The 13,016-nt window shown below is 43.2% G+C and overlaps 1 protein-coding gene across 11 annotated transcripts; it reads right to left on the minus strand.

Moving 5' to 3' along the window:
* Positions 1-242: 242 nt before the first annotated feature.
* LOC110536798 (heterogeneous nuclear ribonucleoprotein K) lies at positions 243-12,343 on the minus strand. Of its 11 annotated transcripts, XM_036937024.1 has the most exons (17): positions 12,170-12,343; positions 10,745-10,854; positions 10,119-10,172; positions 9,925-10,022; positions 9,620-9,676; positions 8,198-8,241; positions 6,972-7,044; positions 6,740-6,853; positions 6,332-6,460; positions 4,925-5,232; positions 4,674-4,727; positions 4,201-4,243; positions 2,236-2,251; positions 2,007-2,039; positions 1,826-1,893; positions 1,308-1,555; positions 243-1,191 (listed from the first exon to the last, which is right to left on the minus strand). In XM_036937024.1, exons 4-16 carry the CDS (start codon positions 10,000-10,002, stop codon positions 1,352-1,354), a joined length of 1,221 nt encoding a protein of 406 aa, XP_036792919.1. In that variant the 5' UTR covers positions 10,003-10,022; positions 10,119-10,172; positions 10,745-10,854; positions 12,170-12,343; the 3' UTR covers positions 243-1,191; positions 1,308-1,351. The 11 variants fall into 11 exon arrangements, with proteins under 11 accessions (XP_036792919.1, XP_036792913.1, XP_036792911.1 ...); XM_036937018.1 differs by lacking the exon at positions 10,119-10,172 and having other exon boundaries at positions 6,740-6,847; positions 12,170-12,342; XM_036937016.1 differs by lacking the exon at positions 10,119-10,172 and having other exon boundaries at positions 4,201-4,240; positions 12,170-12,341.
* Positions 12,344-13,016: the final 673 nt, after the last annotated feature.

A 13,016-nucleotide genomic window follows, 5' to 3' on the forward strand; every position in this document is an offset into this window, starting at 1 on the left:
TCAATAAGGGATCATAGCATTCACCTGGATTCATGTGACCAGTCGGTCATGGAAAGAGCAGGAGTGCTTAATGTTTGGTATACTCAGTGTATGTTAATACAGAACACAGATGTCACAATGTGGCATATGAATCATAGCCTTACTTGTCAACTAGGTATTACTTAATACTCATGCTGCATTACTTGTAGAAAATGTCTACCATAACAGCTACACCTAACTTCTCCTTGATACTGAAAGCACAGTTTACTGAAAATATCAAGTTGATTTTATTACAACCATTTTATTTATCGCATCTAGGAAACATGGAAAAATAACAAAACCTCCCCCCACATGTTTAGTAAAAGGTGGCACAGACTTTATTACTCACGACTTGCAGCAGATACTATACCCCACAGACAGGTAGATTAACAGGGGTGACATGCCACTCATATGGAAAGAAAGGCTGCATTCCCATCCCAAACTGACTGGTGTCTACAAAGATCCCATCTAAAATGTTAAAAACGCTTAAACCGACATAAAAAAAAACAGGCTTTAGCCAGTCTAAATGGATCCAAATGTCAATGATTATGTATTAAAGGAATTATATCAAGTCCCTCCCCGTTAACCAGCTGAAATCATGTAGAAAACTTAAAATTAACAATACTTTATTTTAGCCCTATCAGTCTCCCAACAAAATGAAACAATCCTAGCACTCTTATTCATCCTATGACACAATTACTGTACATTTTTATACAGCCCCTTATCTTTCAGCAGGGGGAAAAAAATTAAGCAAAAATAAACTAAATGTATTTTTTTTTTTAAATCATAAAATGTTTCTTACAAAACAAGATTACATTCTGCATGCTGTACTGACTGGGAGAGGTAGGGGAGGCCAAGAGTGAACACAGACAGGTTAGTTTACTCCAAGTACAGAACAGCAAAATTATCGATAAAGAAAAACCCCAAAAAACAAGCAAGGCAAAAAAAAAAAAAAAAAAAAAAAAAAAAAAAAAAAAAAAACTGGGATACACTCATCCGACAGCTTTGAGAGAATTTCCAAACTTCTTATTAAAAAGGTGTTAGATGACAGGGTGGGGGGCACACAACTACCCAAAGCAGAGGAATGTTGGCTCTGAATAGAGGGAGCGAACGGGCATGGCAGATTGGCTCCTCTTCCCTCTTTAGAAGAACCGACCAGAGTACTGCTTCACACTGCAACAAAACACAGTGGACAAGTGAATAAAGGGACCCCAGAAGTCATTTCTAGAACTACTTTAAGTTCAATTTCATTTGTTAGTCATGAACGACTCATTTCCTTCCTTGATTACCACGGATAGGGGACAGGGATGAATAGGTTTCCACCATACTGCTTTCAGCGGAGACGAGGAAAGGGTGCTAGCACGTGCCTGTTCTGCAGTAGATACTGGGCGTTCTGGATCTGGTCCTGTGTTCCATTGATGGTGATGATGCGGTCCTCGGAGCCCTCTAGTGGCTCGTCGATCTTGATGGACGCTCCCGACTCATGACGGATCTGCTTGATCCGCTGTCCGCCCTTCCCAATGATGGAGCCGGCCAGCTACGAGAAGTGGGAAGCCAGGGTTACTTCTCCCCAACAATGTGATCGGCACAATGACAACCAGGTAAAGGGGGCACAGTTTGGGGGGGGGGGGGGGGGGGGGGGGGGTATCAATCACATATGAATAAAGGCTGATGTGGGAACTTTTTGATCAATTGGGAATAATCTCATCTCGGTCCTTCTCATGAATATATTATAGGGATGTCTGTGTTGATCTGTGGTAAGGGTTGTTATTACACTTGGGACTTTGCGGATTAAACCTTTACTCACATCCTTGGGGATGGTAACTTGTGTCGTGATGACGGGACCCCCGATGTCACTGTATGACCCTCGGCCACCTGGAGAGACACTCAGAATTTATCCTCGTGTGGAAAGTCTCAAAACGACACGAAAACAAATACAAAAGCAACAAAATGAGACATTGATACAAATGTGATTCATTTGCACTCACCAGACTGAAAGGGCTCCCAGGAGGAAGTGTTGTCTTTGAAAATATGAAGGGAGGAAAAGGAAGGATAACAATACATCACACCGTGGCTGACAGACCACATAGACAGACCAACAAAGGACAGAGGGGAGAGCTGGTGGTGCTTACTAGACAGAAAGAACTATAATCTGACCAAAGACACATTCAAACAAGAGTGTAGACAACCATGACCAGAAGAAACTTAAAGACTCACCACCGTATCCACCACTCTGTATTCAGCAGAACATAGGGAGAGAAAGACAAATTGAGAGACTTATTACAAGACTGAAACATTCATTAAGTAAAATTCTGGTTTAAATGTGTTTGATATTGAGCTCTATAATTTGTGCATATGAATTATTTTCCACTATGCATGTTATTAGTACGGCCCGACCAACCCCGTCAGCGAATAGGAATGGTTTCACCTGAAGTTCATTTGTTAGTTTGGCGGCTCCAGATTACGTATTCAGCTGCTCCTTGGTAACCAAGGAGACAACTGTTGCCAGGCTACAAGAGGCCTAACCAGTGTGTTCGCTTGGTGAAGAGCAGCGCCAGTGTCCAAACCACCATGATTTGACTAGGGCAGGATAATAATTCCAATCCATTTATACACGTACAGTGCATTTGGAAATGATTCAGACCCCCTTTTCAACATTTTGTTATGTTACAGCCTTACTATAACATTTATTAAATTACTTTTCTTCCTCAATCTACACACTACCCCACAACGACAAAGAAAAAACAGGTTTAGAAATTGTTGCAAATGTATAAAAAAATATTTAAAAAACAGAAATACCTTATTTACATAAGTATTCAGATCCTTTGCTATGAGACTCAATTGAGCTCAGGTGCACCCTGTCTCAATCATCCTTGAGATGTTTCTACAACTTGGAGTCCACCTGTAGTAAATTCAATTGATTGGACATGATTTGGAAAAACACACCTGTGCATATAAGGTGCATCTGCATGTCAGAGCAAAAACCAAGCAATGAGGTCGAAGGATTGTGCCGAGGCACAGACTCTTCCTAGAGCTGGCCTCCAGCCAAACTGAGCATTCGGGGGAGAAGAGCCTTGGTCAGGGAGGTGAACAAGAACCCGATGGTCACAGAGCTCCTCTGTGGAGATGGGATAACATTCCAATGAGGACAACCATCTCTGCAGCACTCCACCAATCAGGCCTTTATGGTAGTGGCCAGACGGAAGCCACTCCTCAGTAAAAGGCACATGACAGCCTGCATACAGTTTGCCAAAAGGCACCTAAAATACTCTGACCATGAGAAACAAGATTCTCTGGTTTGATGAAAACAAGATTAAACTCTTTAGCCTGAATGCCAAGCGTCACTTCTGGAGGAAATCAGGCACCGCTCATTACCTGGCCAAAACCATCCCTACGGTGAAGCATGGATAGCAGCATCATGCTCTGGGGATGTTTTTCAGCAGCAGGGAATGGGAGACTTGCCAGGATTGAGGAAAAGATGAACGAAGCAAAGTACAGAGATCCTTGATTAAAACCTGCTCCTGTGAGCTCAGGACCTCAGACTGGGGCGAAGGTTCACCTTCCAACAGGACAACGACCCTAGGCACACAGCCAAGACAATGCAGGAGTGGCTTCGGGACAAGTCTCTGAATGTCCTTGAGTGGCCCTGGCAGAGCCAGGATTTGAACCCGATAGAACATCTCTGGAGCCCCCTGAAAATAGATGTGCAGCGACGCTCACCATCCAACCTGACAGAGCTTGAGAGGATCTGCAGATGAGAATGTGAGAAACTCCCCAAATACAGATGTCACAAGCTTGTAGCATCATACCCAAGAAGACTTGAGGCTGTAATCCCAGCTTCAACAAAGTACTGAGTAAAGTGTTTGAATACTTATGTAAATGTGTTTTTTCCCCCATAAATGCGCAAACATTTATAAAAACCGTTGATTGCATTGTCATTATGAGGTAGTGTGTGTAGATTGATGGGGGGGGGACTAATTAATCAATTTTAGAATAAGGCTGTAACATAAAATGTGGAAGAAGTCAAAGGGGCTGAAAAGGTTCCGAATGCACTGTAACTAAAGCCATTAAAATGCGTGTTCGACTTGCCTACTATTAAAACACCAGGCAACAGACTGAAGCTCTGTCACTCATCCATGCTAAACCCTCATCTAAAACACTTAAAATGCCCAGGTCACTCACCATGCTGTCGTAGCGGTCTCCTGGTCTTCCTCTCCTGTCGCTGCTTAGATAAGAGGGGAGGGAGGGTGTCGGGGTTAACATGACAAGAGAGGGATCAGTTCACCACCTCTGATGGACTGAAAGCAGCCCCCAAACCAATGGGCTGACAAGTCTGTACTACAAAAGAGTGATACCAGTCCTCCTGAAAGTGTGAAGAGCTAAGTTGTTTTTTAAATCTGTTGATAAGACACTGACATTGTGTTCTTATAGTCATCTACTCATGGGATGAGCGGTCATGTTTACAAAATAACTACCGTGTCATGGGTAGAACCGTATTGACGGTCATTAAATCAGCAGAAAAGGATTAAACAACATTTGACAGAGATTTGACAGAGATAGCCATTCTCCAATTGACTAACTCGATTTGGAGAGGTGAAGGAGTTCCACCCTAACCAATCTGCAGGTGCTGCCTTTGTTTTACACAAATGACTTACTTTGGTCTGTCGTCCATGTTGCCGTGATAGCTCTGATGAGAGAACCGGTCGCCTCTGCAACCACACGACAGGGTCAACATGACTCAGTGGAAATGTGTCAGAAAAGATTCCTTTAAAGGATTAGTCCAACAAAATAGGTTCATGTTCATTCTAGTTCTATGTACTCAGGCACAGCGAAGGCACATGGTTATAAACGTCACTGAGTGACTGATGAGGTGATAAGAGGTAGCCATAAACAACAAGTTCCTTACCCTCCTCTTGGGGGTGGTGGTAGGGGGAGGGGCAGGTTTCGAGCCCGGCTCCCTCCACGCCCTCTGGTAGGCAGGGGAGGGGGTGGTCCCCGGCGAGGGCTCAAATCATCATAGTCCCGCCTGGAGGAGGGCATGGGTCGGCCGCCGCGGCCTGGGGGCATGCGCTCAAAGCCACCCCGGCCCCGTACGGGGAACCCCCCCATAGGCCGCCGGCCCCGCTCCTCGAACATCATGGTGAAGCCGCCGTAGTCGTATGTCTCGTCGTAGAAGTTGGGGTCGTAAGGCTGGGCACGCCCTTTGATAGGAGCCTGAAGATAGAGAATACTATGAGACCATTGTTGAGATGCTACATATAACTGCCAAAATAAAGGAAATTAGGGCAACAAAGTATATTGAAAGCAGGTGCTTCCACACAGGTGTAGTTCCTGAGTTAATTAAATGAACATACCATCATGCTTAGGGTCATGTATAAAAATGTCCAGTTGCCCATTATTTTGGCTACCATGGCTAGAATAGATCTCAGTGAGTTTGAATGAAGGGTCTCAAAGGAGCATATGGGTTTAAAGGGTGTGTGTGTTGTCAGTCACCTGATTTCAAATCAATTCAACACTTATGGGAGATTCTGGAGCGGCACCTGAGAGAGTTTTCCACCACCAAATGATGTAATTTCTCGTGGTGTTTCCTTTATTTTGCCAGTTACCTATATAAATTAGTTTTGCTCTGGAACGACTACAATGTCAACAACTGTTGTAAATGGAATATATAAAAACAAACAAAAAGCATCTGCTGTTATTAAACAAGTACAATTCTAGTTTGACTGACTCATTGAGTTTCCATGTTTAGACACTGGTGATGGTGGTGAAGTGTTGCGGTCACTGGCTCAGAACTGAACTCACAAGAGCTGACACAATTACCGTATAATCCTTTTACCGACAATAATAGAAGACTTACAGTAGGGGGTTTAAAAATCAAATAAATTGTGGAACGAACAGTTGACTAAACACTGGGCGGCCAGGCATTTGTGCAGTCGCGTCAGTTTCCACGGTAACAAGGACCCTTTACAACACAATGAAACTTTGTTGCTCCTTGCTGAAACAAGCAAGGTGTTGTAGCAAATTAGTCTTTGGTTGCTTGATGAGTTGGCAATTTGAATCAGCTGTGTAGTGCTAGGGCAAACACCAAAACATGCACACAGGGGGGGTCACCAGGTCAGCGTTTGGGAAACCCTGGCCCAGGCAACAGCCCTCTGCAGAAGCACAGCACATGCAGTCAGGAAAAGAGGAGAAAATGTGCGTGCTAAAATGTATCCGCACGCTATTAAAACTACTATAACGGAGACTGCGTCATTTAGCTGACAAATAAGTCATCCAAAATTCCATGACCGTCACAGACCTAACTCTCACCCACCTCAGATACCAACTCCAGGATAACTTTGATGCAATCGACAACACGGTCTGGCTTTCCTCCAACCAGAACCACTCGGTCAGTGGAGTGAGGACAGCACTCCTGGAATAGCTTGATGGTAGTCTGGGTGTTCTGGTGGAGACATGAAGCCCAGCATGAAATAGACCCATAACACAACAGGAAGACGCAGCACAATGCCATATGTTCAAAATGGGTTTGACCAGTCTTCAGCTGTGAGCATTAAATGAGATCGTCAATACATTCCCCATAACCATTTGTGGACAAGTGGGCAACAAAGAAAACCTGTTAGGGCAGATCAAGCACATGCAATCTATGCACTTCAGCTAATTCTTGTAAATGAGTGTGGACTGAGTCAAGTCAGCATTTGAAATCAGTGGGATCCCATCTTACCTCTCTTAACTCCTTTATTTTGGTACCCTTCACCCCAATGATGCCTCCGGCCAGACTCTGATGGATCAGCAAACGCAGCTCGCAGTCAAAATCAATCCCGTTATAATGCTGGTACTAGGAAAAAACAGGTACAGATCAGTCAGGTGAAAGAAAGCCTTTAGCTCTCGACTTTGAGGATTAGGAAAAAGATAAACCTATACGTGTATATCTCTGGTGGCCGCGGGGCACTCACCTCTTCCAGAGTAGGGATAATCTTCAGCAGAATCTCTCCGATAGTCTCAATATCTGCACTCACACTCAGGATCCTGGTAAGGAATAGCATGTGGCCAAAGGCAACAAGGCAAAACAGAGGGAGGACAAAAAGCAAAAAATAAAGAAAAACTTACTTCCAGACTAACCCTCCTATGAAGCACAGAGCTAAAAATAAAATAAAAAAATGTAACGTTTAAAAACAAAAAGAAAACGAAGACTTTCCCAACACTGGACTGAAATGTGAACAACTTGATGGGCGCTCATTTATCTCACATCCAACAAGAGAGCGAGGCTTTAGGATTACAACATGAAGCACAAGGCTGACCACTGTCTGGAGGGGGGGGGCTCTGTCTGGAGGGAGGGGGGGGCTCTGTCTGGAGGGAGGGAGGGGGGGGGGGGGGGGGGGGGGGGGGGGGGGGTTTAACCATCACCACCAGCACTTGAGGGGGAAGAAAGAAAAAAGTTAATAAAAAAAACCTGCCATCACAATCATGCCACCGGCACACATTCTCAGTGACAGGGAGTCGGAAGGTAGAAGAGAAACAAAATAAAGAAAGCAGGGGGGATGTGAGTGGTAACCACTAGGTGGTGGACAGGATAGAGGGTGGAATGAAAGGTTTGGCAGGCAGTCTGGACTGATGGGGGGACTGAGAGAAAAACAAGAGGGGAGAAACCTAACGGAGGATAGAGAAACCCAACGGAGAGATGTAGCACAAGGGGGAAAAAAAGAGAACAGTGATGAGTTAGAGTGGGCGGAGCTTGAGCACTCAGATCATGAACAGTGATGTTGAGAACAGTGGGGTGGGGGAGGGGCAGGGAGTAGCAAGGTGGGCCACAAGGACAGAGTGGGAAAGATCATTGGCTTTCCACAAATCACAATTAAAAATACCACAGAAAGGTAACAGCAGCCAACAGCTGGGCTCCTCCCATTTAATATGATCTACTGAAAGTGGGTTCATTGATTTCATTTCTAGTGACAAAAAGGTCCAAATTAAATGGAAATACTTGAATGTGGGGGAAGAAGGGTAGAGGGGGGGAGAAGACAGAACAATTCAAATGGAACAATACACGTCTCTTGATAAAGGGAGAGGGAGGGGGGGGTTCTATATGTAGAAAATTTTCAAATGAAACAGAAGGCAGGCTATCAAAGACATGTGTTTTTCTCTGTTCTAATCAGGCAGTGAGGCAATAACTGGTGGGACATACCGCTCTGGGCCACTGCTGTCAGGGACAGATACACTGGCATTGTACTGCATTGGCCGTGGAGGTTGGCATTGGGCAAGGGCATTCAATCACAAGATGTCAAGTAAGGTGCCCGTTTAGGGAGGGGCACGTTTGTGGGCGGGCGGCGGGGCGGGGCAGGGCCAACCGGGGTGTCAGGTGGGCGGGCGTTCAGGGGCGAAGGTTGGGCCAACGTCAAGGTGGGCAACGCAGGAGGGGCATGTCGATCCAGTACATGGGCAACGGAGGAAGGTGGCCAAAAATAACAAAGTAAAGGAGAGGGAAGAGGGGGAGAAGGAATACATTTTAATTGAATACACGCTATACTCCACTATATAGCTTCCAAAAAAAACTAAACTAAACTAAAAAAAGATGGTGAGTGCACAAGAAAAAGGGCAGCTGGACTAAGCCAGCTCTAGCAAAGACACTTAGCTAAATGGACTGCATAGATACTACAGAGGCTGTAATATACTATAGGTCCGCTCAGGCTTTGAGACACCTGTTTAAAGGGGTTTTTATGGCATCGCCACAGTCCGGTATTGCTTCAGGGATGTAAGGGGCATTAGAAATCACGTTCAGAGACTAGTAGAGGATAGTTCCCTTTTATTGGAAACACAAGAAAAATGCCCACACCCACACTCTTCCCCAAATCTGATCCAATCAAGCCAAACCATGTCTGTTCACATGAGCCAACCTATAGATGTGTCATTTGGGAAAGAGAATCTGACTACTGTACAAAAACATCGCAAATATCCCTCCAAGTGTTCACAGACGTGCAACATTTGACCAATTCCACAGTAACAGAATGATGCAGACTGCAATTTTTCATTTTAAAATGTAAACCAACAAAAAAATACAATTAATGCAACAAAAAAACATAACTCGACCATCAATTTGCAAACGCAAAATTCGGTAACAGAATGATGGCACAAACCTTCCTTCTGTTAAACTTTGCAGCTGCACTGTTCAAGTAAATGTGTTTTTTGTTAAATGTTCAGTGGAAATTGTTGAAAGTAGTCCATGTGCATAGAGTTCTATGGTTTGTTTAACTTTCCAAATCATTGGTTTGTGTTTGACATACATTTTAAAGTAAAACATCTAAGTCTCTGCATCATTCTGTTAATGTGGAATTGATCCAATCAAGTCAAACAATATATTCAGATAACAGAATGATTGGCTATAGATGGGAGATGAGATATAGATAGATGTGCGTGTGTATATATAAGAGGGACACTATTTAGTACAGGGGTTACATTTCTTTAATAGGACGCATAAGGGTTGTCATTAGAATGGGGTAATTGGATACCATAATGTCTATGAAAATGTCAGGTTTATAAGGACAAAAATATAGCTTTACAGCAAATCCCCCAGTGGAGGAAAGAATTTGACAATGCCAACTGTACTCACGTCTGTGCGTAAGGCTTTTATATTCTTGCCACCCTTTCCGATAACAGCTCCAGCATTCTGAGGAGAAACAAGTGTTTCCTTAGGAACAGAGTAATGGGTCTGAGAGTCCGCTGAATGATATGAAACTTGGAAGATGGGATGTGATTAGCAAAACTCAGAACACCAGAAAAAACACCTACCTATCCAGGAAGACGGAGATGTAAGAAATACCATTGCGTATTTTACATAGTAAACAAACAAAAATCTAGGGAATTCCTGATTTAAAAGCAATAGGGCTACAATCCCATTTCTGTTGCAAGGCTTACTTTGCTCTGCAGCAGTACCCGCAACTCCACCATCTCATCAGTGTTGCGAGAGCGCTTGAAGGCCTGCTCCTCCTCCATGTCCTCAGCAGGGCGTTTTCCTGGAGGGAGAAACCTGGAAAGTTAGCCTAATGCTATGTTCTTCCCAATACGGGTTCCAGCCAAAAGCCAGGCGACAGCATCCACCCAGCCCTTACCAGTCCACTTCCTGGATTAAAATTAGGTGGAACTGCTCCCGAAACAGCAGTGACCTGGACAAGAGAAACACATGGCCATCTGACATGCACACATGGTGCCAGCATGTAGCTATACCAGTAGTCCAGAGATTTACATTAAAGTCTGAAAAGTACATGCCCATCAGGCAGGTCAGCAGTAATTTTTGGTTGCCCCTCACTTGCCCAAAAATTGTAATTAGCTATTTACACCCAGAAGTGCAATATATTGCAGGCCTTTCACCTACACATAGGGGAGGAACCAGAAAAATCAGTAATTGAATTATTAGTATTTTGGTTGTTATTCGAAAGAAATAACATATCAAAGCAGGCTTAACTTGCCATAAATTGTCTGTATTTTACATAAATAACGGGGAGGAACCAGAACGATCAGTTTTAGGCTACTGGAATTCTTTAAAAAGGTTTGATTGTTTGGTTCACTTGCCCAAGGAAAATCAAAGCATCCCTTAATGTCAATCCCTGTAGTCCCTTCTGACTGATAACAGCTATTAGAGAAAAGCAGTGTTATATTTCTAGTCTAATCAAGGCAAATGCATGACTTACACACAGCTTTGATGCGGCACTGCCAAAATAGCCTACAATAGCTTTACCGTTAGTGTCAGTGTTGCTGAAAGTGGTCTCTTCTTCCTGCTGCTCGATTTCTGTCTCCATTGTCTTGCACCAGCGGTGAAATGAGAACAGGCTCCTCACTGTGGATCTGCTGTGTGAAGGCAACAATGTAAAATTAGGCTATGCCTTTTGAGGACACTGAGGCTGCGTCAGACAAGACCGAGGGAAACTCACCTCACGATAAAAGCCTCACCAATCCAATCTTGTCACTAATGAAACCTGTTGCTGCCTTGCCCCTATTTACAATTGTAATTTGTATTAATTCTTGGCCACAGGATACACAAAAGTGTTCTCTACTATAATACAATGGAATGTATCCCAAATCACTGCCCTTGATATGAGTGGTTACCACTTAATCATCACATAATCATGATAACTGGGCTAAAATGAAAATAGTCCCCCCCCCCCAACAACAAATTGTAGGAGGTAGTTTGAGTCATTGTGAACCGCTAGCTAGGTAGTTATGTGGGTGTAGTATTCTCTGCCTCAAATATTATGAAAACCTATTTCTGGATGCCTGCAAGCCAATGAGTTACATTAACAAAGAACTGGATGATGACATTATCTAGATACTTAGCTAACGTTCGTTGACTACTGACGCAATGTTACTACTCGCAGCTGTTAACTAGGGAACTAGACAACATGCTAATGTTATACATGGAAACACTAAGTAATCTAGCCAAATTAACGTTTGCTACATAGAGTAGCTATATTTCCGGTGTTGCTACATTGAAGGCTTAATTAGTTAACGTTACTTGCTTCTGCACAAACACATATAGATTAACCTTAGCTAACGGCTAGATTACTTTTTTTTTTGTCAGCTAAATTGGTTTAACGTTAGTTGTCTGACTAACGTTAACCAGCAGTCTTAACCTGTATTAACTAACGCGAAACGATAGCCAGGTAACGTTAGTTATTATCACATTAGCTAACAACCTGGCTGCGTTAGTTAGCCACCAGCAGCTAACGTTAACTAGATGACTAACTACTCATCTGTACAAGTAGCTAACATACATACGCTGTAGATTACAGTGTAACGTTAGTGTATGTAAACGGCCTAGTGTCGTTTAACAATTGGCTGAATAAGTTAACTTGCAGCACATAGAGTCCAAATAATTGTAATACTTAACTAATGTTAACTGACGTTCTCAAAAGGGCAAAACAAATATGGTATCTAGCTAGCTAAATTAGCTAGGCTAGATTGCTAACGTTAGCTACATAGCTAGCTACCATTAGTTAGCGTAGCTAATATTAGCGATAGAGTTCACGAGGCTTATCCCCAACTGAGCCTAAAAGTAATTTAATTCTCATTGACCGATTACAATGCAAATGAACTAACAAACAACCTCTTTATAATTTAACTTTAACCACAAACCTAAAAAATGTAAACAAAATATTTAACAAACCGCGTTCTCCACAGCAATTTCTTGTCCTGAAATTGTCAGCAACTAAAACCTTCCGAATACAGTGAAACAGCAAAATAGGGAGTCAGTCTACTTTCTTCTTTCACTGATTGGAGAGAGCAGGTTCAAGATTGGGTATGTTAGTTGTCTCTCAAAGTCAACACGTCTTCAAAGAAATGTAAGAGGTCGACAAATTAGCTGACGCCAGGCACGAACCTTTGATTTACCAATCATGCAGAGCTATGTGGGAGTCGTTATAGCAACTGGGCGGGACTTACAAGTCCCGAGCCCCAGAGACGGTGCCTATCAATTCCTACCACTCAGTGGCGACCCTTCATTCAGGACGAGTGAGGCTCCACATTTTTAGCAACAAAAAAAAACAACCAAACAATTATTATTTTTTAAATGTAATTAGGGGGGCTTGCCTGTTTTACATGTTATTTTGGCATTAATAGTGTCACAAATCAGTTTGCAAACAATGTAAAAAAAAAAAAAAGAATAATATATAATTCAGTTAATAAAGCTGCATACACACATGGTCTCTTTTTTGTTTTCTTGCGTAAAGCAGCTCCACAATTCAGGTGTTTCAGCCTAGCTCAGTGCTTTCTGTGGTGGTGGGGAGAACCAGCAGAAAATAGGAGCATTGCGCCGTGATTGGCTCAGTGTTCCGTCACTCATTGGGACAGTACGTCACCGCCAAGTTTAAGTCCTTAGTAAGGGTAGACATCCAAAATTTCTGCCCTTTGGATCCTGCCATAGAATTATATTACAAGTGCCTTTCCAATAAGGTTCAAGGTCACTGGCCACAGATAAAATGACGTCAAATCACGTTATTTGTACAGTAGATTGG

Source organism: Oncorhynchus mykiss, chromosome 12 (genome assembly GCF_013265735.2).
Source record: "Oncorhynchus mykiss isolate Arlee chromosome 12, USDA_OmykA_1.1, whole genome shotgun sequence".
Taxonomy (NCBI): domain Eukaryota; kingdom Metazoa; phylum Chordata; class Actinopteri; order Salmoniformes; family Salmonidae; genus Oncorhynchus; species Oncorhynchus mykiss.

Coding starts and splice junctions, on each gene's coding strand:
- LOC110536798 (XM_036937014.1), bottom strand. CDS start 10,805: ATGGAGACAGAAATCGAGCAGCAGGAAGAAGAGACCACTTTCAGCAAC. Junction 10,023..10,744: donor CAGCAACACTGACACTAACG/GTAAAGCTATTG, acceptor TTCTCCCTCCAG/GAAAACGCCCTGCTGAGGAC. Junction 6,461..6,739: donor AAATAAAGGAGTTAAGAGAG/GTAAGATGGGAT, acceptor TGTCTCCACCAG/AACACCCAGACTACCATCAA.